Source organism: Poecilia reticulata, chromosome 14 (assembly GCF_904066995.2).
Source record: "Poecilia reticulata chromosome 14, P_reticulata-male-v2, whole genome shotgun sequence".
Lineage (NCBI taxonomy): Eukaryota > Metazoa > Chordata > Actinopteri > Cyprinodontiformes > Poeciliidae > Poecilia > Poecilia reticulata.
The window spans coordinates 5825594-5850164 of record NC_088843.1 but is presented as its reverse complement, the minus strand read 5'-3'; the positions used below and the strand labels follow the sequence as shown (position 1 = coordinate 5850164).

The 24571-nt window shown below is 36.8% G+C and overlaps 6 protein-coding genes and 1 pseudogene across 6 annotated transcripts; all 7 read left to right on the top strand.

The window, feature by feature from the left end:
• Positions 1-3519: 3519 nt before the first annotated feature.
• On the top strand, positions 3520-4916 carry LOC103475586 (olfactory receptor 6C4-like). The gene has a single exon (XM_008427360.1). The coding sequence runs from the start codon at positions 3552-3554 to the stop codon at positions 4500-4502; it is 951 nt and encodes a 316-aa protein (XP_008425582.1). The 5' UTR covers positions 3520-3551; the 3' UTR covers positions 4503-4916.
• A 2008-nt stretch (positions 4917-6924) lies between these two features.
• On the top strand, positions 6925-8030 carry LOC103475585 (olfactory receptor 52E8-like). The gene has a single exon (XM_008427359.2). The coding sequence runs from the start codon at positions 6989-6991 to the stop codon at positions 7955-7957; it is 969 nt and encodes a 322-aa protein (XP_008425581.1). The 5' UTR covers positions 6925-6988; the 3' UTR covers positions 7958-8030.
• Positions 8031-9034: 1004 nt separating this feature from the next.
• LOC108166078 (olfactory receptor 1E16-like) lies at positions 9035-10267 on the top strand. Its single transcript, XM_017303640.2, has one exon. It carries the CDS (start codon positions 9245-9247, stop codon positions 10211-10213), a length of 969 nt encoding a protein of 322 aa, XP_017159129.2. The 5' UTR covers positions 9035-9244; the 3' UTR covers positions 10214-10267.
• A 2996-nt stretch (positions 10268-13263) lies between these two features.
• On the top strand, positions 13264-15077 carry LOC103461489 (olfactory receptor 1f45-like). Its single transcript, XM_008403778.3, has one exon. It carries the CDS (start codon positions 13512-13514, stop codon positions 14493-14495), a length of 984 nt encoding a protein of 327 aa, XP_008402000.2. The 5' UTR covers positions 13264-13511; the 3' UTR covers positions 14496-15077.
• Positions 15078-15119: 42 nt separating this feature from the next.
• Positions 15120-16675, top strand: LOC145554914 (olfactory receptor 1f45-like). Its single transcript, XM_081615811.1, has one exon. The coding sequence runs from the start codon at positions 15414-15416 to the stop codon at positions 16395-16397; it is 984 nt and encodes a 327-aa protein (XP_081471937.1). The 5' UTR covers positions 15120-15413; the 3' UTR covers positions 16398-16675.
• Positions 16676-19056: 2381 nt separating this feature from the next.
• LOC145554911 (olfactory receptor 1-like) lies at positions 19057-20509 on the top strand. Its single transcript, XM_081615806.1, has one exon. The coding sequence runs from the start codon at positions 19389-19391 to the stop codon at positions 20367-20369; it is 981 nt and encodes a 326-aa protein (XP_081471932.1). The 5' UTR covers positions 19057-19388; the 3' UTR covers positions 20370-20509.
• Positions 20510-22348: 1839 nt separating this feature from the next.
• LOC108166856 (olfactory receptor 1L4-like) lies at positions 22349-24009 on the top strand (annotated as a pseudogene).
• Positions 24010-24571: the final 562 nt, after the last annotated feature.

Here is a 24571-nt window from a genome sequence, read left to right as displayed (position 1 = left end):
CAGTTGTCTCTGAATGCTAACTTCTGTTTTGATATTAATAACAATCAATTTCTAGTTCTTTTCTAGTTCCTGACTGGATTTCCTGTTAAATTCCTCTTGTCTTTTAATGTAAAGGCAAAGCATTTCCTAAAAGTTACAGTTCAACAAAGATTTACTTAAAATGAAATTCAGATTTATGAAATAATCCGCTGTTTCCTCTAGAAGAAAATGTTATTTACTCTAACTGAAGATATAAAATAAAAAACCTGAATAATTAAATTGTCTTTGTTTGCTGGACCCATTTACAGTATTTCATATTGGATTAACATTAACATTAACAAAACATTACTTCCATGTTTTTATGGTGTCTTATTGCTCTAAAAACATTGATATTGACAATATTGTACAATAATGATGTTTTTGATTGCCTGAAGGTTTGGGATATTAGCTTAGCACTATAGACTACTGCGCCTCATATGAATTTTATATTATTAAAACACTGTTTGTTTTACCAACGTATATTTGAAACCGTCTCCTCTTCAGAAAATAACATTGCCTATTTTTTTCTCTCAGTGACATTAAATAAACTGTTTTACAGCTTATTCTATTAGAGAACAAGGTTGAAATCTATTTTTTGATCAAAACAGAGCAACACAACCAGTTGACGTGCTTCTGTAGAAAATAGTTTATCTTCAAATGGCTTTGAAACCTTTATTTCTGAAACTTAAAATAGTTAGCTTGCTCCCACAGTTGCAACCTCTGCAGTAAAGGGTGGAGGTGTTAGCATGACCTGTTAGCATTTATGGTTTGATCAACGATTGGAAAATTATTTTCCACTTTGGACACATTTTGGGCAAATTGAACAGTGAGTCATTCTGTTTCCTTCTCTAGCTCTAACATAAAAGTATTATCATAGATACTTTCATTTTCTTGGCAAATTAATTCTTACCAAATTTGTTTATTTTTTATGCAACTGTTAAAATATTTCTGAACTGAAGTTGATTTCTGAAGATTATCTTAAACCTACTTAGCATTTTGTGATTTACATTGGAGTGCTGAGGCCAATTTTAGGGACTGGGTCAAAGGTGTGCCAGTAATTGAAACAAGAGCGCTAAGCAGGCTGTACAATCATCAGATTAAATCAGTTTAAATGTGAAGGAAGTTGATCCTATAATTTAGCAACAATTTATAATGCCTAATGCAGTGTTGTGGTCAAGACCACCTAACCCGAGACCAAGACAAGACCAAGACCAGAGTGTATCGAGACTGAGACAAGACCAAGACTTTTAGGGTCCGAGGTCAAGTCAAGACCAAGACCGAGGGAAGTCGAGACTGAGTCAAGACCAGTCTCGACTCAGGTCGAGACTGGTCTGCATTTATAATGCCTAATGCAGTGTTGTGGTCAAGACCACCTAACCCGAGACCAAGACAAGACCAAGACCAGAGTGTATCGAGACTGAGACAAGACCAAGACTTTTAGGGTCCGAGGTCAAGTCAAGACCAAGACCGAGGGAAGTCGAGACTGAGTCAAGACCAAGACCAAGGGCCCGCGCTACATGACACAATAAAATGTAAAATATGATCAAAATTGCTTCTCAAATTGATCTGAAAGATCCATATTCCCATAACAACACCTAGATATTAAGTACTTAATACATTTTACCAATATTAAATATTCCATCTCTGTGCTACAGTCCGTGGTGGTCTCGTGCCATCCCTAAAAAGATATCACCCTGGGCATTTGCCCATATTGCTCTTGTCAGAAACCACCACTGTCTACACCATTAAACATAGCAATTGAGGCAATGCCATGATGGTAAATAATGCTCAACTATGAACATTGACCAAGGAGCAACAAGCAAGAAGTAATCAAGCACAAGACGCTCTCTCCCGCTACATGAAGCCAGGTAGTCTGACACCATGGCACACATTACAGCTGCCACTTTGACCAAAAACAATAAAAGAGCAATGTGCATGCTCTGCATGCTCTTTCGTTCTTGTGTTTTAGTTATTTGTTAATTTAAAAAATATCAACGTACATAATTAAATAAGATAATGATAGCTACTGCAGTGTACACAGAGCATTACAAGAACAAAGAACGGGTGTTCTATCAGGTCAGATCGTCATTACCATAATATTTAATTTAATCAGCAACATAGAATCAGGACGTAGATCGTCATACACTTTGTTATTAACAGTTGTATGGCATCCTGACTTAGTGGTTAAGTAGGTTAATGAGTTTTACACGGGCGTGTGTTGTAGTTCACTCCAGCTGCAGCCAGACCCTGTTTTAAATACATATCGAAACCACGACAACGCATGCATATATATATATATATATATATATATATATATACATTTATCATTTTTGCCATAACTTGTTGCGTATGTTGAACTGACAACTCCTCTGACGGTCAGACTTCTTAATGCGCATGCGAAGGAGTGGTACTTACTGCATGTATGCTATTCTGACAGCGTATGGTAATCTGATAGAACAACGGCTCTCAGTGACACTCCAATCCTATCTAATAAGTAAAAAGCTGTGCAGAAGAATCGGACTGTTTCTGAATGTCACATCTCTATATTGCAGACTTTTGGACACAACGTCAAGTTGACTAGCTTTGCTAGCATCATGTCAACGGAGCTTAACTTTCTTTGAGCTACTTTTCTAAGCGACGAAAAAAGTTAGAGTTGTCCCCACCGTCTGTGAAAGCGAAGCGCTGCTGAGTAAGCTGTGGCCATCGGATTTCTTATGATTTATGCAACGCTATTATATTACTGACGATTAGACAGACATCTTCTGCCGCTAAGAGGAAACCACTGCGCATGTCTTGGAGCACCACATGCGAGTGAAAGGTGGGGAGGGGGAGTAACAGAAACACGTAATTGGTTGGATTTTAATCGGTGCATTTTGCATCCAGTGAAAACAAAGATGTTAACAAATAAACTGGACAGTATGCTGTACGTTTAGTGATATTTTCACAGTTGCGGTCTTGACCGGTCTTGAAATAAAATGAGTCTGAGACGAGACCATCAAAAAATGGTCTCGAGACCGACCCACCCACCCACCCACCCATCCATCCATCCATCCATCCATATATATATATATATATATATATATATATATATATATATATATATATATATATATATATATATATATATATATATATATATATATATATATATGGATTAGGCCAGTATATATATATATATACTGGCCTAATGTTTTATAAGTTAAAACATGAGATGAGAATGAATACACTTACTAAATTTATCTGATTAGAGAGAGAGGTCACTTTAATGTGTTTGATATGAAAGTTCTTCAAGCATCAACTCACTACCAGTAATGTCATTTATTTATTTATAAAAGTTTCAAGTCTGAGCATGTGCTTGGTTTCTACAACAAAGGTATTTCCACTCCTGGTAACCAAACTTTGAGTTTCTGTAAAGCTGACACAAGGGAACAAACCTCAACTCTTATAAGTCAGAAAAGAGAAGCAGTGTTTCCATTTCAGTTGCTCTCCTCTGAACAAAGCTTGTCGAAGTAGAAAAGACTTGAAGCGAGTAGATGGAACTTTTCAATCCAGCTCTTGAGGAAAACATCACCTTTGTCCATCCTGCATATTTTATCATAGCAGGTTTTATTGGTATTCCTAATGTGAACTTCTACTTTGTCTTTCTGCTGTTTGTTTATGTTCTTTCAGTGGTAGGAAATGGGACTGTGCTGACTCTCATAATTGTGGATCATACTCTGAAAGGTCCAAAATACGTTGCGGTTTTCAGTCTCGCTCTAACTGACATCTTAAGCAGCACAACTTTTTTACCAAAAATCATTAACATGTTCCTGTTCAATCATCGCTATATTTCATACAATGAATGCTTGACCTTCATGTTTTTTGGCTTCACACTACTATCAATGCAATGTTTTAACCTGGTCGCACTGTCTTATGATAGACTGATGGCAATCATGTACCCTCTGCACTACCACGTGAAAGTGACCCAAAGGTTTATGATCAATTTGATCGCCTTTTTGTGGATTTTTGCCATCACTCTTGTCCTCATTGCTGTTGGCTTAATCACAAGATTGTCATTCTGTAAGTCTGTGGTTATTGACAGCTACTTCTGTGACCATGGCCCTGTGTACAGACTGGGCTGCAACGATGTTTCCCCCAGCCGTGTAGTTGGTGTTTTGTGTCCAGTTATTATGCTTTGGCTTCCTCTAGCATTTATCCTAACAACTTACTGCTGTATTGTTTATGCTTTGTCAAAAATTTCAACAGCGCAGGAACGAAGAAAGGCTTTTAAGACTTGCACAGGACATCTTTCATTAGTGACCATTTATTTTCTCCCCGTTACTCTTGTTTTTGGAATCGGAAGCAAAATGCACCCTAACGCCAGGATCATAAACCTGTCACTGACTACTATAATTCCACCGATGCTGAATCCCATCATTTATGTTTTTCAGACACAGGAAATAAAGCAAGCTTTGAAAAAGCTCATAAAGAAAACAAGGCAGTAAAAAATTGGATGGAAATTTTTAATCTATCCAGGAACCAAATTGTATGACTGGAATAAATGTAGTAAGCATAAAAAGTGAGCAGAGCAAACACAAACAGGTTTTCTTTTTGATCTTAAGTAGATACACAGTGTTTAACTATGAAATTAAAAACAATATTAGAATAAAATGTTGGGAATGTTGGACTTAAATGTGTAAGATAGATAATTAAAATTTTTTTTTTGTCTGTTCATCTTCTTTGACAATTTGCATGAGGGAATGTTTTTACTGTCACTGAAACAAGAGAAATGTTTGGCTTTTTTTTCTACATTTAATCAATGATTTATTTTAAAAACATGAAATTACATTTGATATGTTCCAAACCACACTGAATAAGGTTAAGAGAGTATCACACTGAATTACATCCAGATATGTCAAACCTGCTGTAAAGTGAAGATGCTTAATAAAATGTGTTCTAAAACAAAGCATGAAAAAAATATCATTTTGTGGGTCTTCAAATTTTATTTATAGCAGAAACCAGACTTGCAAAGTAAATATATTGGCTTTTAATAAACTGTTTCAGAAATATTTGAACTTTCAAATTGGAGAACAACTGATCAGTAAAATGTTTTTATTTCCAGATTAATAAAAAAACTCCTCCTCCTATAAGCTCAGAAATGAGAAAAATATAAATGAAATGTTTTATTGTAGATTGTGGGATAATAGTGACTTAACTAAAGTGAGAGTCTGCTTAATCTGACAGCAAAATGCTAACATTGTCCTAATTATTTGTTACTCTATCTATATTTAGTTGTAATTCTATAGTAAATGTCCTAATTACACAATATTTTGTCTTTTCTGCCATTTAACTATTTTCAGTCACACTGAGAGCCTAAAAAAAGACATTAGATTGTTTATGGGAGAGGTTATCTTTTACAGTAGCTAGCCTTCAGTATCAATATAATCAAGTTTTAAATGCAAAAAGGTGGATTAAGCAAATTATTTCAAAAAATGAAATGTGTTCACACTTGATTATCTGATCAAAAGTGTAAAGGGCTGTGTAAATAGTATGTGACTGCCATAACAATAAAAACATTATGAAGTAAAAAAACATAAAATAATTCAAGCAGTGTCCTTTGACCTTTCATCACATTTTTAAAATCTATCTGATCCATCAAAAATCTTTACATAATCAACTTTAAAGGCTTGTAACTGTGTTTCTTCCTTTGATCAAATATTGATACCAGCACAACATTTATTGTTGTAATCGAGATTAAAAGCAGACATTTAAAAATGTGCTAAGGGCCAAATCTTACTCTACTTTAAATTGAAGAAATTCCAGATGAAAAACTGTTAAAAAAAATTCTTGAAATACAAAAAACAAAACATTTAAATTTATATTTAAACCTATTTAACATTTATAAAATTGGATGCATAATTTTGTTATCAAATTAAATAATAGCATCATCATCTCAAAGTAGTGAAAATAAGGTAAGGTGAGGTGATCTTATTTATGTAGCACATATTAGCAACAAGGAAATTTAAAGTGCTTTACATGAGTTAGAGGAAATACACGCAAAAGAAAAACAAAAAGTACTCCACAATTCATAGCAGATTTCTGAGCAAGACTATCTCAAATATTTTGCAGAAACTTTTCCTGTCAGCTTTCTGGTTCTTGCTCAGTCCGACTCTCCATGACCCAAAAGTCGAGTCATTTCATAATAAAATGATTAATCATGTCTTTCCGGTCAACTGATTTTCAATGGACAACATGACAAAAGTGCAAAGACTGTTAGTGGTGGTGATGTTCTAAACAGGAAGAGGGGTTTCAAAAGCATATCCTACTTCAGACTCCATACAACAACTTATGTGGCGCTTAGTAAGGAAAAGCTTTTATTTCTTCTGACTGTTGAGGTTATTTGTTTTTGTAGACCAGGATTTATGGAAAATGTTTTTCTGATCTCTGCTCTTCCTTCTAAGCGAACTGGCTCTGTGGTACTTGTTCATGTGTTCATAAGTCCACACTGCAGCCAAATGCTGGCCAGATCTGTGTGTCTGGAAAGGAGGAAAAGTAGAGAGAGTATTTTATATGGTGCAGTTTGATGAGCGCTGCATTACTACAGTTTGAATGCGACAGTTTTTTCCCAGGCTAAACCACCAGCCCACTGGGAAAACACCCAGTAGTCCCATATGGCAGTCTGCCCCTCTGTAATGTTATACAGATTACAGTCAAATACCTTTCCGAAATGGCTAAAGGTGCATTTCTTCAAGTATTATGAGAAAGTTTTTACATCCTAAAAACAAATCTAACATCAAAACGCCTGCAGGCTGCATATTCACAAGCTGTATTTGAATATGCTTGCTCTCCAGGGACCAAGCAGAGAAAAACAAGGCCTGGACAGTTAAAGGCTCTCAGAGCTCTGCAGCGAACGGCAGTAGGAGGGCTGGTGTCTGCTCTTCTGCCTGTAGTGACAGAACTGGGACACATCAGGTGTGACAACATCCTTACAATGGAGCCTTTTAACTCTGCTTTTGGAAAGAATGTATCACTTGTGCACCCTGCATATTTTATAATAAGTGGATTTGTTGGCTTACCTAATATGAAGTATTACTACGTCTTTCTCTTTTTTGTATGTATAGTTTCAGTGCTGGGAAACGTGGCTGTAATGGCTGTAATCTGTCTGGATCAGAACCTCAGAACTCCAAAGTATGTCGCAGTTTTTAACCTTGCATTTGTGGACCTCTTAGGTAGCTGTGCTCTGATACCAAAGGTCCTGGATATCTTTTTGTTTAATCATTATTATGTCCCCTACAACGACTGCTTGACGTTCCTTTTCTTCTGCTACACTTGCCTTTCGATGCAGGCTCTTAATCTGGTTGCTCTCTGCTACGATCGCCTGATGGCCATCATGTTTCCTCTGCACTATCATGTAAAGGTTACTCATAAGATTATGTTTTCCATGATTACCTTTTTTTGGCTTTTTGTAATAACTTGTACTTTAATTGCAGTTGGCCTTCTTACAAGGCTTTCCTTCTGTGGGTCTGTGGTCATTAACAGCTATTTCTGTGACCATGGCCTGATGTTTGAGCTTGCATGCAATGACAATTTTCCCAGTATAATCATTAGTTTTCTTTCGCCGATTTTAATTCTTTGGCTTCCCATGGTTTTCATCTTATCCAGCTACATTTGCATTGCCTTTGCTTTATTTAAAGTGGCTGTAGTTAAAGAAAGAGTAAAGGCACTAAAAACCTGCACAGGCCATCTTTCATTAGTGGCAATCTATTTCATCCCAATATTAATCACTTTTACCATAGGTGCAGAGATACATCCAAATGCCAGGATCATTAACCTGTCTTTGACCTCAGTAATCCCACCCATGTTGAACCCAATTGTTTATGTTTTATATACACAAGAAATTCGATTGTCAATTAAAAGAATACTAAAATTTACACAGCGAGACAAAGTTATGGCTAAGTGAGATCCAGTTACATTATTATGTAAACATGTAAATGCTGTACATTTTAGTATGCTTGCATGTGAGACAAATAAAGAGAGTTTATCCAAACACATATTGCTATGTTTCAGTTTGGTTTCTTGGCACTCCTGGGTCTCCGTAGGATTAGTTAAACCTCATCTAAATGGCACTGCCTGAGTATTATTGCTGACCATGTCTATCATACAAATTGTCCATCTTCTGATGATTAACGCATCATGTCTCAAAGCTCTAAAAACCTCAGAATGGTTTCCTGAACATAGCAATAGTGCATTGTACTCCACTAATGACCTCCGACATTTTATCAGATACAAGCAAAATGTATCTGCTAAAATGGTCAGAAAAGGTTTGCAAGAACAGATCCGAAAAAGTGTAAATACTTTGGTAGCATTAAACCATCCAAGTATTTGAGGAGGAAAGTTTCTAATGTTTTTGAAGAAAAGAAGCGGAATATATATTAACCTATGACCTTTGAGCACCTCAGGGACTTTGTTAGTAGACTTAGCTTCTGATGCTTGAAACTTTTCAAAGATACAGTTTCAAAGAATATATATATATATATATATATATATATATATATATATGTATATATGTGTGTGTGTGTGTGTGTGTGTGTGTGTGTGTGTGTGTGTGCGTGCGTGTGTGTGTGGGTGTGTGTGTGTGTGTGTGCTCTTAATCTTTTTGCTCTGGTGCTCTTTATGTTTTTTCTTAGTTTATTATGTTTTTAGTGAATCCCATCTTAGTTCCTATCAGAAATAAATTAATAGACTGTGTAATGCTTCAAAACTTGTTAGTCTAAATTAGTATTTTAACTTTCATGACTCAATTTTTTTGGTCTCAGAAACATAAATCAAAGAATATCTGAAAATCCTTTAGCAATTGTTTCTGTCTTGCGTTTTTCATTACTGACAAAAAGTTCCTTAAAAAGTTAGTAGATCATAGCATTTAGATGCCTGGATGGATCAGTGGCCTCAACCCAAAATGTAATGATGGGATTATTAGAAAGTTACACACAAGCTGCAGAGGAAAGTTCCACAAGATCAAACTTTTTCATTTGGATGAAGCTTGTGTTTGTTGAAGCTCAAATACACCGGAGGGATTGGGCATAAAAAATACACTGGAGGGATTGGGGCATAAAAAACAGCAGGAATAAAAACCCTCCACAGTTGTCAGAACACCATGAACATCTGAACTAGTAACAGTGCTGACGTCTGCAGCGCTGTTGACTGCTCTGACAGAACTTGCTCAAACGTACACTCTGCATATTTTAAAATGGACGTTTTCAACTCTGCTTTAGGAATGAACATCACTTTTATCCGTCCTCCTTATTTCATCATCAGCGGATTTATTGGTTTACCAAACATGAAGTATTACTACGTCTTTCTCTTTTTTGTCTATTTTGTTTCAGTGCTGGGAAACATGGCTGTAATGGCTGTAATCTGTCTGGATCAGAACCTCAGAACTCCAAAGTATGTTGCAGTTTTTAACCTTGCATTTGTGGACCTCTTAGGTAGCTGTGCTCTGGTACCAAAGGTCCTGGATATCTTTTTGCTTAATCATTATTATGTCCCCTACAACGACTGCTTGACGTTCCTTTTCTTCTGCTACACTTGCCTTTCGATGCAGGCTCTTAATCTGGTTGCTCTCTGCTACGATCGCCTGATGGCCATCATGTTTCCTCTGCACTATCATGTAAAGGTTACTCATAAGATTATGTTTTCCATGATTACCTTTTTTTGGCTTTTTGTAATAACTTGTACTTTAATTGCAGTTGGCCTTCTTACAAGGCTTTCCTTCTGTGGGTCTGTGGTCATTAACAGCTATTTCTGCGACCATGGCCAGTTGTATAAACTTGCTTGCAATGACAATTTTCCTAATTCAGTCGTTGGTAATTTATTACCAGTGCTTCTTCTATGGCTCCCTTTTTTATTCATTGTGTCCAGTTACGTCTGCATTGGTTGTGTTTTGGCTAAAGTTACCGCAGCTCATGAGAGAGCAAAAACTTTTAAAACCTGCACAGCTCATCTCTCGTTGGTGGTAATCTACTTCCTCCCGATAATAATCACATTTACTATGAGTTCGAGAATACATCCGAATGCCCGGATCATCAACTTGTCTCTTACTTCTGTTTTTCCACCCATGTTGAATCCAATCATTTATGTTTTGCAGACACAAGAGATAAAAGCTTCGCTGCAGAAAATATTGAAAATCAGAAGGAAATTCAGAATTACTGGGAAGTAGGACGTGGTTCAGCTCATATGCAAACATTTGTTCTTTTTGATTTTGTATTGTGAGTCTTTTTCTTCCTGTCATGATCATAAAAATATTCATTAAAATCTTCTGTTACATGTTGTGTAGATGGCTCCAATATGTTAAAGAAAAGTTTGTCATAATATTAAGTATATTAGTCTATTAATTTCTTGCTAGATATGCCAGTATTCTATAAAAAAATGTAGGAAGATTAGATATTCTTAATTATTTTCACTAGAATTAAAATCGTGCTGATTGAAAATAAGAAATTAACTTGTTTCTAAGCGAAGTGGGATCTTTACATAAATATAAAATGATGACATTAAGACGGTTTAAATGAGGTAAACGGTGTAAGAAAACAAAACAATGCAAAAAAAACAAGAAAAACTCATGTCTTGATATTAAAAACAAAGACTTAAGGTATTATGCTGTGATAGATTAAATATTGCATAGAGTGAAGAAAAATACATAAAACAAGGAGAATTTACACAACCTAATGCTGACCTACTTTATATTATGCTTTAGTTTTTTTTTTGTCAGGTTGTGTCAGTGGTTTTTTGTGTCACTAGCTGCAGTTCAGAAAAGACTAAACGACGTATGAAGCCTAATGCATGAAGTCAGTTTTATTGCACTGCTAATTGGATTTACTTTGGATAACCTCAATAAATCTAGCTTAGGCACTCCTGGATGGCTGCCACAGGAAATTCAAGGATTTCTCAAACATGCATGAATGAATAAAAGCAACACCCTATGTAGGTTTTTGATGAGTGAATAACAGTTTGATTTTACATAATACTCCCATTTTAAATTCAAGGACTATATGTAAGGAATATGTAAAAAAAAAATTGGCAGAGCAGCTGAAGCAGTCACAATCTGAAAAACCTCAAGACTGCAATAAAAATGTTCCAGTACTTGTTCCTTTTATTCATTAACAGTTCGTTGAAGTGACAGGATTTTCCAGTAATAACAGAATATGACAAGAGAGAGAGGATTATAGACATACTCTTTATAGAAAGGGGCTGAATGAAAAAAATGAAGTTAAAAATCTGAGTTGTAAATTTAAACCATCTTGTTAAATTGGTACTCTATGAATTTATTTTCTTTCCTCAAAAATATAAAAGTCGCTTCACTGCGAAGTTTAATTTCCAATTTTTTTATGGTATTAAAGTAACTCACCTGTGTTAATATTTATGCTCTAAACATCTCATTCTAAACATATTTTCCAAATGTTCAATAGGTCATTGTGTCGTTCAAAACATTTATAATAAAGGACTATTTGATAAACAAAATGGGAGCTTATTTTTGTAAGCTGTTATTTTTAAACACATGACCTGGAAGTCAAACAATATAGAGCAGTGGTTCTTAACCTTTTTTGGGGTACCGAACCCCCCAGTTTCATATGCGCATTCACCGAACCCTTCTTATTCCTCTCTCTCCTCCTTCCCCCGCCCCCCGCCGACACACAAAATACTTTTGCCGTATTCTGATTTAGTAATGTAATTATATTAGCTGTGTTACCACCCCCACGCCACTAGAGGCAGTAGCAACCCCAAAAAGATGCGACTAAAGACACAAGCTCAAATCCATGCTGAGAGTGGAGCTCCTTCAATCAGGGCTCCTCCGCAGCTCTGATTGGCTAAGCAATGTAACGTGATCCTCTGATTGGCTAAGCAATGTAACGTGATCCTCTGCAGCAAATGATGGCAAAGCGGGGCGTCATCACGACTTTACACAAGTGTGTCTTTATCTCCGCAGCAGAGGCTCCTCCGAACCCCTGAGACCGACTCACCGAACCCCTGGGGTTCGATCGAACCCAGGTTAAGAACCACTGATATAGAGGCTACAGAGACAGGAATGAAAAATATTTTTGAGACCGATGTACACACATTTAAAAATACAAAAATATTGCGTAAAATTACAAAAGTATGAAGCAGTTTGAAGGTTAAAATAGAGAAAACAAATTGTAATGTATCAATTGTAAATAAAAAAAATATCTAAATAAATAAATAAATAACTCAGAGTGTTAAAGCAGTACATGTAATTAAACAGAAATGAAACCATAAATAAGAATATTGTTTGCTTTGCAGGAAATATTTAGCTCAATTTATTATATAATAGAAATGTTCATGTTTTTCAGTTTACATGGTTTCCCAAAGCCATGAAATAAACATTAGACCTTTTATCTGCAAGGCTACAGTGGAAACAATGGCTCCAGTATGAACAAACATTTTAATTAAAAACATTTTTTTTCTAATTGACATGTGATATTTTAGTATGGGAGCAGATTTCTTGCACATATTTGAATATTAAATTTTTATATATATATACTTGAATAATTTTATTCAGCTTAAGCTGGGTGGCAATTAAACAGACAAATGAATAAGAGCCTAATTTAAATTTATAATCTTATGACAACCTCATGCCTGCAATACATTAAACAAATGTTTTCCTGTAATTCCCCAAAAACAACTAAAATAGCTGACCTGAAGATAAGTTAGAAATATGGCTGAGCCAAGAAAATGATACAAAATGTTCAGTGAAGAGTTTTGCACACACAAGGAAATCACATAAAAACATAGAAACACCGTAGATGTTCACAAACTTACAGATAGAACCACAGATTGTCAAATTAAAGTTCAGGAACAGCAGTCAGACTTGTAGTAAAGCCACAGCTTTTACAATATTATGTTCTGCAGGATAGAAAAAATATTTCAACTTAATCTTACGTGAGAATCAAGGCACTTTACTGGAGTTTAATAAGGCCTTAGCGACACATATGTTCATATTTGTACTGCCTTCACTGCCTTCAATGTTTTATACAGTAATGTTTTTGAGTATTTCTTACGTTAAACACCAAGATGTATGTAAGTATAATTTATCTCTTTAAACACATCTCAGAGAACTGCTCTTGTTTTTGTTTTCAAGGCTAATGTTGTACGTACCACACAGAGGATTTCATTGTTACGCTGAGTGAACTGGGTTTGTCTTGGCACACATGGGAATAGACAGTGGCAATCTGAATAAAGAGAGACGAGAATCGCTGCTCCTCTCCAAAGTCTCCTGTTGTCCTCATTTTCTGTGTATAGGGAAAACACATACAAATCTCGGCCATTTTGACCCGAGGACAACAGGAGGGTTTTAAAAGCCTGACAGAGATCTGCCAGACGAGATCGGGATAACGGCTCTCTAGCATCTCATCTTCTGCACCAGACAGTCCTGCTGTCCAAAGACGATTCTTCACACTTTAATGAACGTTTAGTAGATCCTGGCACATTGGAGGAGTGTTACAATGGAACTGTTCAACTCTGCTTTTGGAAAAAATATAACTTTTGTGCGTCCTGCGTATTTTGTAATCAATGGATTTATTGGCTTACCTAACATGAAGTCCTACTACATCTTTCTGTTTTTTCTCTATATAATTTCAGTGGTGGGAAACACAGCCGTAATGGCTGTAATATATTTAGATCACAATCTAAGAACTCCAAAGTATGTTGCCGTTTTTAACCTTGCATTTGTGGACCTGTTAGAAAGCTCCGCTCTGGTACCAAAGGTGATTGACGTCTTTCTGTTTAACCATAACATAATCCCCTACAATGACTGCTTGACGTTCCTTTTTTTCTGCTACACTTGCCTTTCAATGCAGTCTTTTAATCTGGTTGCTCTCTCCTACGACCGGCTGGTTGCCATCATATTCCCTCTTCACTATCAAGTAAAAGTAACCTGCAGATCTATGCTGACTTTGATCGCCTCTTTCTGGATCTTTGCTGTAGTTGCTTTCTTAGTTGCTGTCGGCCTCCTGACAAGACTTTCATTCTGCAAGTCTTTGGTTATTAACAGCTATTTCTGTGATCACGGTCAGATCTACCGCCTTGCTTGCAATGACAATTTTCCAAATAATGTCATTGCATTTTTTTACCCTGTTCTTATTTTTTGGCTGCCGCTTGTTTTTATCCTTTTAAGTTACCTCTATATTAGTTATGCTTTAGTAAAAGTGGCAACATTTCAACAAGGAATCAAAGCCTTTAAGACCTGCATCGCTCATCTTTCGTTAGTGGTTATCTACTTTACCCCTGTGTTAATCACATTTACAATGATGGAAAAAATACACCCAAACAACAGGATCATAAACTTGTCTTTGGCCTCGGTGCTGCCACCGATGTTGAACCCAATCATTTATGTCCTGCAGACGCATGAAATCAAAGTGTCAATGAAAAAATTATTTAAAATATTTTTTAAATCAAAAATAAGAAGTAAAAATTCCACAACAATGTGACTTGACTGTAAAATAACCCATAGTACTCTTATTTGTCTAAAAATGCTTTTTCATAAGTTTGCTTAAAATTGCCTTTTTTTTAGTTTCAACAATTGTGTCTTGTTTTTCTACTGACCTTTTACCCTTTTAAGAAATGATCAAGAAAACTACAAATGTTGGAAAAAAAATCATGATTTCTCTAAACTGGTGACATATTTATCTCATAAAGAGATTCAGTAGAATATAATTTAATCAAATGTGGATGGCTGTGTTACGAGTCATATGACTTGTATTATTGTGGTTTTTTTACGAAGCAGCCTGTACAGAATTTCTGTGTTCAAACAATAAAGACATACGTATTTCTTGTTACGCTATGATTGACTTTTATTTAAAGCCACAGCTTTTACAATATTATGTTCTGCAGGATAAAAAAAATATTTCAGCTTAATCTTACGTGAGAATCAAGGCACTTTACGGCGTTTGATAAGGCCTTAGCAACACATATGTTCATATTTGTACTGCCTTCACTGCCTTCAATGTTTTATACAATAATGTTATGGAGTATTTCTTACAATAAACACCAAGATGTATGTAAGTAACACATCTCAGAGAACTACTCTTGTTTTTGTTTTCAAAGCTAATATTGTATTGTACGTACCACACAGAGGATTTCATTGTTACGCTGAGTGAACTGGGTTCGTCTTGGACACACATGGGAATAGACAGTGGCAATCTGAATAAAGAGAGACGAGAATCGCTGCTCCTCTCCAAAGTCTCCACTTCGTCATTTAAAAGCCTGACAGAGATCTGCCAGACGAGATCGGGATAACGGCTCTCTAGCATCTCATCTTCTGCACCAGACAGTCCTGCTGTCCAAAGACGATTCTTCACACTTTAATGAACGTTTAGTAGATCCAGGCACATTGGAGGAGTGTTACAATGGAACTGTTCAACTCTGCTTTTGGAAAAAATATAACTTTTGTGCGTCCTGCGTATTTTGTAATCAATGGATTTATTGGCTTACCTAACATGAAGTCCTACTACATCTTTCTGTTTTTTCTCTATATAATTTCAGTGGTGGGAAACACAGCTGTAATGGCTGTAATATATTTAGATCACAATCTAAGAACTCCAAAGTATGTTGCCGTTTTTAACCTTGCATTTGTGGACCTGTTAGAAAGCTCCGCTCTGGTACCAAAGGTGATTGACATTTTTCTGTTTAACCATAACATAATCCCCTACAATGACTGCTTGACGTTCCTTTTTTTCTGCTACACTTGCCTTTCAATGCAGTCTTTTAATCTGGTTGCTCTCTCCTACGACCGGCTGGTTGCCATCATATTCCCTCTTCACTATCAAGTAAAAGTAACCTGCAGATCTATGCTGACTTTGATCGCCTCTTTCTGGATCTTTGCTGTAGTTGCTGTCTTAGTTGCTGTCGGCCTCCTGACAAGACTTTCATTCTGCAAGTCTTTGGTTATTAACAGCTATTTCTGTGATCACGGTCAGATCTACCGCCTTGCTTGCAATGACAATTTTCCAAATGATGTAATTGGATTTTTTTATCCTGTTCTTATTTTTTGGCTGCCGCTTGTTTTTATCCTTTTAAGTTACCTCTATATTAGTTATACTTTAGTAAAAGTGGCAACATTTCAACCAGGAATCAAAGCCTTTAAGACCTGCATCGCTCATCTTTCGTTAGTGGTTATCTACTTTACCCCTGTGTTAATCACATTTACAATGATGGAAAAAATACACCCAAACAACAGGATCATAAACTTGTCTTTGGCCTCGGTGCTGCCACCAATGTTGAACCCAATCATTTATGTCCTGCAGACCCATGAAATCAAAGTGTCAATGAAAAAATTATTTAAAATATTTTTTAAATCAAAAATAAGAATTAAAAATTCCACAACAATGTGACTTGACTGTAAAAAAAACCATAGTACTCTTATTTGTCTAAAAATGCTTTTTCATAAGTTTGCTTAAAAATGCCTTTTTGAACTACGGTAGTTTTTAGTTTCAACAATTGTGTCATGTTTTTCTACTGACCTACTTCATTTGACCCTTTTTAGAAATGATCAAGAAAACTATAAATGTTGGGCAAAAAAACATGATTTCTCTAAACTGGTGTCCTATTTATCTCATAAAGAGATTCAGTAGAATATAATTTAATCAAATGTGGATTGTTGTGTTACGAGTCATATATTGTTTTTTTTTTACGAAGCAGCCTGTAAGGAATTTCTGTGTTCAAACAATAAAGACATAAGCATTTCTTGTTACGCTATGATTGATTTTTATTTCCAAAAACAAACATGGCTTCCGTTGCAGTCGATAAATTGGGTTGTTTTAATGTGGGCTTCATGGTGGCTCTTGTTGTCATGGTTATGCCACGGAGAAGGTTCTGGCTTTGGCTCTTTTTGCACGGCTTCTCTTCAAGTTCCTGTGTTGTTTAAAAACATGCAGGCTTATTAGTTTACTTCATAGAGTAACATTTCTGTCTTATGTCCAAAGAGAGATTTTGAACAAGAGCATAAAGTGGGATTCTAGGCGAAAAAGAGTTTGAGGCCCAGGGGTTTCCAGTGACTTAGACCTCAGAAGTTCCAATTTAAGTTATTTATTAATATTTTATCAGTTTTCAATCGGATAGTTGTATCAAAGCACCCTGCCGAAACTGTGCATTTGAGGACATTTTTGATCTTGATATGGCCCAAAATTAAAATGAGTTTTGTTCTCAACTAAACATTGAGCTTGGAAAATGTTTCCCATACATCTTGGGATAGTTAATAAGATTCTGCTATTTCTTCCAGATTGTTTGCATTTTACATTATAAAATCAAATATTAAAACACATAGAACAGCCAAGTCAGATATAATTTGCTCAAGGAAGCATAATCTCTCTAAGTAAACTCACCTGTGGTGAGAAGAGAAACTGCAGTTTGAGTCAACCTCCGAATTTAGATGGAAATTAAATTATTGTCTGATTAATAGCGTAGGATTTTTGGCTCCATCTGTCTGACTTTTTATTCTGTGACTGAGAAGAAACAACTCTTTTTGTAAAAGTTCCTCTAGACTACATTTATGGCAGGGGTGTCAAACTCAATTTCACCGAGGGCCACTTCAGCATATTGGCCTCCCTCAACGGGCCACATTGACGGTACAAATCAGGAGTGCCCAGGTCCAGTTCTCCAGACTGCAACTTTTACATGCATCCCTGCTAAAACACCCCAGACAAAAGGTTGACTTCCCTCATCAGCAGCAACTCAGTTCTGTAGAGGCTTATAATGAGTCAATGATCCAGGTGTGATGGAGAAAGAACGCATCTAAAGTTGCAGATGGTAGCTCTGGAAAACTAGACTTTGGCAGCCCTAGCATAAATGTATGAAAATACAATGTTAAAAATAAATTAAACACCTCATATTGTTAAATAACGCTTTGGAGCGTCTGGTTAGGAAGCGCATTCAAAACCTTTGGTTGAAATGGCGCGTTAAATTCAAGTCTCCATTACAGACTAGATAAAACTAAAGAGAATGCAACGTTGTGTTCATCCATTTGAGGAGCCGGGAGTTTATCTTGAGGAAATAAATGACGACGCAGAAGTTAGTTAGACTGTAACATGCGCAGTCCGCTACTCAACCACTGCGGACGCGGCTGCGAAGAATTAAAAACCGCTGGAAGTAACTCATCCAGAAGATTTAACAAATGGAGCCTTCTTGGTGCACATTACCCAGGAGAGCGGAGTTCTGGAGGAGCTGCAGACGTAACATCTGTCCGTTTCGGAGAAGCGAAAACACGCAAAACAACAACAAAAAATCCTAGTAAAAGCGCAAACCGGACCGCGCACAGGGCAAAACACTCAGAGTTCAGTTGATCTGTTTGGATCAGACAGATCCAACTGACTGATGAATTAGCGCAGATTTTTCTGCAGAGGAGGAAATGCGTTCAGACCCCCGCGGGTGAAGTGATGCTAATTTAAGTGAAGTCGCTTAATTTATTTTATTAAAAGTTACCGAGGCCTCAGTCAGAGGTTTTTGTCACTACGGAGAAAAATGTAGATACATTTACCTGCTTAATTTGGGATGGGATCTGGATTCACGGTGAATATCAACTAAACCGCATAAAATGCGGCTAAATAGCCGATGTTAATATGGTTGTAATTTCACGGATAAAAATAGTACATGAACGATTTTTTTTATGTTGTCGGTCAAGATAACGGATAACAAAAAAAGTCTAGCGCCACCTGCCGCCCTGACACCAACTCACACACATCTTCATTCACAGTCTTGTAAATCGATGTTTCTTTTCTTGGACATTTTGACGTTAGCTTGTGATGTCTCAGTTTTATTCGCTGGGAAAATCAATAAACAGCTTGAGGTGACTCTGCTGCTCTCTAGTGGCGAGAAGCCATAATGTTGGCTGGTAACAATCGGAATGCATTATGGGAGATGTAGTTTGTAGTCAATTCGTGCTGAAAACCTATTTTAAGTCAATCATGGACCTATAAAACGCTGGGGGGGCCACATAAAATGACATGGCGGGCCACATGTGGCCCGCGGGCCTTGAGTTTGACACATGTGATTTATGGCATTATATAAATAAACTGAATTTCATTATTTTTCTAACATTTTGTTGAGCCACTTATGATTCAGCATTATGGCAGAAGTGATAAACAGTTTTTGTTGCTTGATGTCATCACTGCGTAAATTATTAGACAACATGTGAGTGAAAGGAGGAGGGATGTATAAATGAAGTCACCTCCACAGTGCAGTTCAGTGGAGAGCATGAACAGCTGCCGTCCTGCAGTGGGAATTAGGTTACAACACCTTGTGTTATGCAGCTGTGAGTGTTTATCCTGCTGTCTGTTTGTTTTCTGATTTCATCTTTTCATATCTTGTCAATTTTGACAGAATTGATAATGTACAGAGAGAGTCTGCTTACCTCCATGTTTAACTCCTCATTTGTTCGACCTGCAAAGTTTTATCTCGGTGGGTTTTACAACATCCCTCATGTTAAGTATTACTATGTCTTCTTGTGCTTTGTGTACATCATGACTGTCCTTGGCAATGGTTTCCTCCTCTCTGTTATCTACATGGTGAAGACTCTACATAGTCCTAAATATATAATAGTTTTCAACTTGGCTTTCACAGATCTATGTGGGAGCACTGCTCTCATCCCAAAACTCTTGGACTCATTTTTGTTTAACAGGAGATACATTGTTTATGAAGCCTGCTTAGCTTACATGTTCTTTGTTTTGTTATTCGGAGGTATACAGTCATGGACGCTTGTCACCATGGCATATGACAGAGTAATAGCGATTTGCTTCCCTTTAAGGTATCACAGCATTGTAACTACAAAATCTGTTGCTGTAATCCTGCTGTGTTCTTGGATGTTTTTGGTTGGTTTTATGGCAACTTTAGCTGGTTTTATTAATCGCCTCTCGTTCTGTTCGTCTGTAGAGATTAAAAGCTTCTTCTGTGATCATGGACCAATATATCAGCTGGCCTGTAACGATAAATCTTACAGTCACATATTGGCTATTGCTGGCCTTATTGTGGTGATGTGCATTCCCCTCATTCTGATAGTTGGCTCTTATGTTTGCATTTCCATCGCTTTGTCCAGGACTATTTCAAGAGAGAGAAGACTCAGAGCTTTAGAAACATGTACTTCTCACCTGATTCTTGTTGCCATTTTTTTTCTTCCATTTATGGGTACCACTATAACTGTACTGACTTCCTACATTCATCCAAATGCAAGAATCATAAATTCAAGTTTGACATTTACAGTTCCCCCTCTGCTCAATCCTACTATCTACTCTTTGAAGACAGAAGAAGTGAAGGATGCCATTAAGAAACTTTGCAGAAGAGTCAAAATGAACAAAACAGCCATTAAATTATGACTGACATTACTTATTGCCTGTAGTTAATCTTTCATAAATCTATATGATGCTGTCTCTGTCATTTATTGATGTTTTATGAATTATAAACAAAACAACCATCTGTTTGGTATGTGTATTAATTTTATATGGTGGCTTTGAATGTGTTGTTATTATCTTGAGTAATTGGAAAGTGACTGAATTTATGTAAGACTTTTCTAATCATACTTTACACTCAAAGCTGTTAAACTGAATTCACACCGATCAATAGGCAAGTGACTTATGTGGAACAGCTACACTGTAAAAAATAATCTCTAACTTACGATAAGATACAGGCAGCTTTATAAACATGGTAAAATTCCTGCAACCACAAAATTTTACTGTATAATTACGGTTTTTATGGTAAACACAGCTTCCGGTAGTGTACTGTAAATTAGGGACTTTTTTTATTTACAGTGTACAGCAAATTAAAGGTATCTTTGCAAATTAATAACTTTTTTTTCCTCAATCAACTTCTGAAAATAACAGCAGTTTACAGATGGTGATTGTGTGTAAACATGGGCTAAGAATCTAAACTAGGGTTAAACAATGCATTAGAAATTCATTATTATGTCAGTATCAGGATACGCAGTAACAATAGATGGATCCCGCCTCCATCTTGATTGTGCAGAGGCAGCTTTTGACTTCATTGATCGCAACAATGTCCAAGGCGATGGTTGGATCGAGGTTGGAGAAAATGTCTTTTGGAATACTGGTCAACTTTGTACAACAACACATATGGACAATTGTCATCGTCAAAACCACATTGGTGCCTACAAATGGAAGAAAAAAAAAATTGGCAAGAATCAGATGAGAAGTACATGTTTCTAAAGTTCTGAGTCTTCTCTCTCTTGAAATAGTCCTGGACAAAGCGATGGAAATGCAAACATAAGAGCCAACTATCAGAATGAGGGGAATGCACATCACCACAATAAGGCCAGCAATAGCCAATATGTGACTGTAAGATTTATCGTTACAGGCCAGCTAATATCCATGATCACAGAAGAAGCTTTTAATCTCTACAGACGAACAGAACAAGAGGCGATTAATTGGCAAACACAGAAAAGCCTCAAAAATGAATTTAAGTCTCTGTACTGCTGCTCATAATGCTGCTCCTATCGTGACATTTACCAAATTTGCATGTTCGAAATTTTCCTTATGTCATTCACATCATTTTTATCACACATCATCATAATCTATACATCTATCATACACATCATGCATAATCTAAATCTCTATGCAATGTCCTGAGCACAATAACCAAAAAGGATAAACAGCAGAAATGTTTGAACAACCCAAAATAAATGAAATATAAAGAACCACAGATTGAGATATTGCCTAAATGCAGCTTGCCTACAGATTCTCAACTAAAGCTACTGGAAAATCATTATCTCCTAAAAAATATTAAGTTATGTTGCTGATTTTTGCCCAGGACCTTCTTACAAATGACATCTGGTTCTCAACAGGATTTTATCTGGTTAAATAAAGGAAAAGAAAAGAAAAGAAAGTATACTTCACTGTGAACTCTAGAGAGAGTTTGAAGAAAGTTCATTTAACTTTTCATCCTCATCACTTTTCTATTTTTCAAAACCTTCTTTCAATGACTTCAGCGTGAAGGATGCAGACGCAACAACTTGATATGTCAATAACATGCATAAGTTAAGTTTTCTTTCCTGGATTATGGGTAATTATATCTTATTTGTCCAATATGAGAGTTATTTTTGCAGATGATATTTAGTACTGTAGTAACAGTAAGGAGTTTTTTGTGAGTGACAGAAACCAGTGAGTCACACTGATGTATGATAATCACAGGAGAAAATATATAAAAGGAAAAGTAAACCTGCAACCGACCAGAGGGCAGCACACTCATGCTATCCTCTGGTGTGCTGGGTGACAGCAACGTCTTTCAAGATGCTCTGTTATTCCTGATTATGTTTTTTGATCCTGGTAAATGTGCAATAGTGATGTACAGAGAGAGTCTGCTTACCTCCACGTTTAACTCCTCATTTGTTTGACCTGCAAAGTTTTATCTTGGTGGGTTTTACAACATCCCTCATGTCCCTATGTCTTCTTGTGCTTTGTGTACATCATGACTGTCCTTGGCAATGGTTTCCTCCTCTCTGTTATCTACATGGTGAAGACTCTACATAGTCCTAAATATATAATAGTTTTCAACTTGGCTTTCACAGATCTATGTGGGAGCACTGCTCTCATCCCAAAACTCTTGGACTCATTTTTGTTTAACAGGAGTTACATTGTTTATGAAGCCTGCTTAGCTTACATGTTCTTTGTTTTGTTATTCGGAGGTATACAGTCATGGACGCTTGTCACCATGGCACAGAGGAATAGAGATTTGCTTCCCTTTAAGGCAGTGATCCCCAAACTTTTTCCTGTGAGGGCCACATAACTTTTTCCTTCTCTGGTGGGGGGCCGGAGTCAGTTTGTAACAGAAAAAGTGTTACACGTTTATCGTTTTATCGCTGCCGGAAATTGTTGATTTATGAATTGTTGACTCGATGGATTTTTACCCAGAAAGCACATGGGCAAAAACCGTTAGTAAAACGGTCACTGAGACTGACTAGCAGTGGCGCAAAAAGTGGGTATGCAGGGCATGCAACGCATAGGGGCGCAGCACCAGAGGGGGCGCCAAAACCCCGCCTGGAGGGGGCGGCGCGCCGATGATGCCCTCACATACACCTCAGCGCGCCTTACGCTCCTTCACCTCGCGCACATAACGAGGTAAATGTAGCGAGGTTTACCCTTCACGTATCGTCGCCTGGGGGTGGGGGGTTAACGTTGCTCCTTCACCCTGACGCTCCTTCCCTGGGGGGGGCGCCGATCCATGTTTTTGCATCCACCTGAATAATGTGTAGGTGCGCCACTGCTGACTAGTATATATTCCATTGATGGAATATATATGTTATATACTCATATGTTAACATAAAGGCTCGTTTTGAAGTATAAGCTCCTACTTACAGTTCGAAGAAATCGACCTTGAATGCGGAATTCATAACAAACACGTGTGTTCAGCTAGCAAACAACCGCACTGATTAAATAACATAAAAGTCAAGCAGTTCCCTAAAGTCCAACAGATGGCAGCAATGTGCCATGCAAACAAAACACCCACAGTTTGCAGGACACACTTCCTGCTAAAGAGCCCCCTGGTGGTTAAACCGGAAAATACAATATATGAAAAAAAATATGAATGTGGACCAAATGTGGTAGTTTGGGGACCACTGCTTTAAGGTATCATAGCATTGTAACTACTTGGATGTTTTTGGTTGGTTTCATGGCAACTTCGGCTGGTTTTATTAATCGCCTCTCGTTCTGTTCGTCTGTAAAGATTAAAAGCTTCTTCTGTGATCATGGCCCAATATATTAGCTGGCCTGAAATGATAAATCTTACAGTCACATATTGGCTATTGCTGGCCTTATTGTGGTGATGTGCATTCCCCTCATTCTGATAGTTGGCTCTTATGTTTGCATTTCCATCGCTTTGTCCAGGACTATTTCAAGAGAGGAAAGACTCAGAGCTTTAGAAACATGTACTTCTCACCTGATTCTTGTTGCCAAGGGCGTAGGAACAAGTTTATCATTGGGAGGGGGACACATATCGGAAACTTGAAAGATCCGTAAATAGCTTGAGCAAAAATGTCAAAAAATGGTGTCATCAACTGTTACTCTAATCTGACCCCTTGTAACGCGTAATCTAACGTGTTACTATTTACAATCCAATAATCAGATTAAAATTACGTATCCAAGTTAAGTATTTGTGATTATTTTTAGAAAACACATATTGTTGCTTTCTTCTTTTTCCTTGGGGAGATAGGTTTCATATGTAACACCAGCGACACAAACGTAAACGATGGAGGGAAAAGAGACGCACATTTTCTAGCTGATGGATGAATTTTTCATTGAGTGATCAAATTACTCTTTCAAAGTAACTATGCCATCCATGGCAGTAAACTAACTGCACTATAAATCATATGTGTGTAGACCTGTCACAATAACACATTTTGATTTTTGATAAGCAATATTATTGTTGTTTTTAGACCATTTTTAAGTAATAAATGTTAATGGGAAAATTATAATACAAGAACACAATCTGAAAGATCAGTAAACTTAAAATTATAATGAACATTTAGCACTGCAACTGGAAGGCATTTCAAATATCCAAAATAAATAAA

Bases quoted from the DNA above. Each gene is read 5' to 3' on its own strand.
- LOC103475586 (XM_008427360.1), top strand. From the start codon at position 3,552: ATGGAACTTTTCAATCCAGCTCTTGAGGAAAACATCACCTTTGTCCAT.
- LOC103475585 (XM_008427359.2), top strand. From the start codon at position 6,989: ATGGAGCCTTTTAACTCTGCTTTTGGAAAGAATGTATCACTTGTGCAC.
- LOC108166078 (XM_017303640.2), top strand. From the start codon at position 9,245: ATGGACGTTTTCAACTCTGCTTTAGGAATGAACATCACTTTTATCCGT.
- LOC103461489 (XM_008403778.3), top strand. From the start codon at position 13,512: ATGGAACTGTTCAACTCTGCTTTTGGAAAAAATATAACTTTTGTGCGT.
- LOC145554914 (XM_081615811.1), top strand. From the start codon at position 15,414: ATGGAACTGTTCAACTCTGCTTTTGGAAAAAATATAACTTTTGTGCGT.
- LOC145554911 (XM_081615806.1), top strand. From the start codon at position 19,389: ATGTACAGAGAGAGTCTGCTTACCTCCATGTTTAACTCCTCATTTGTT.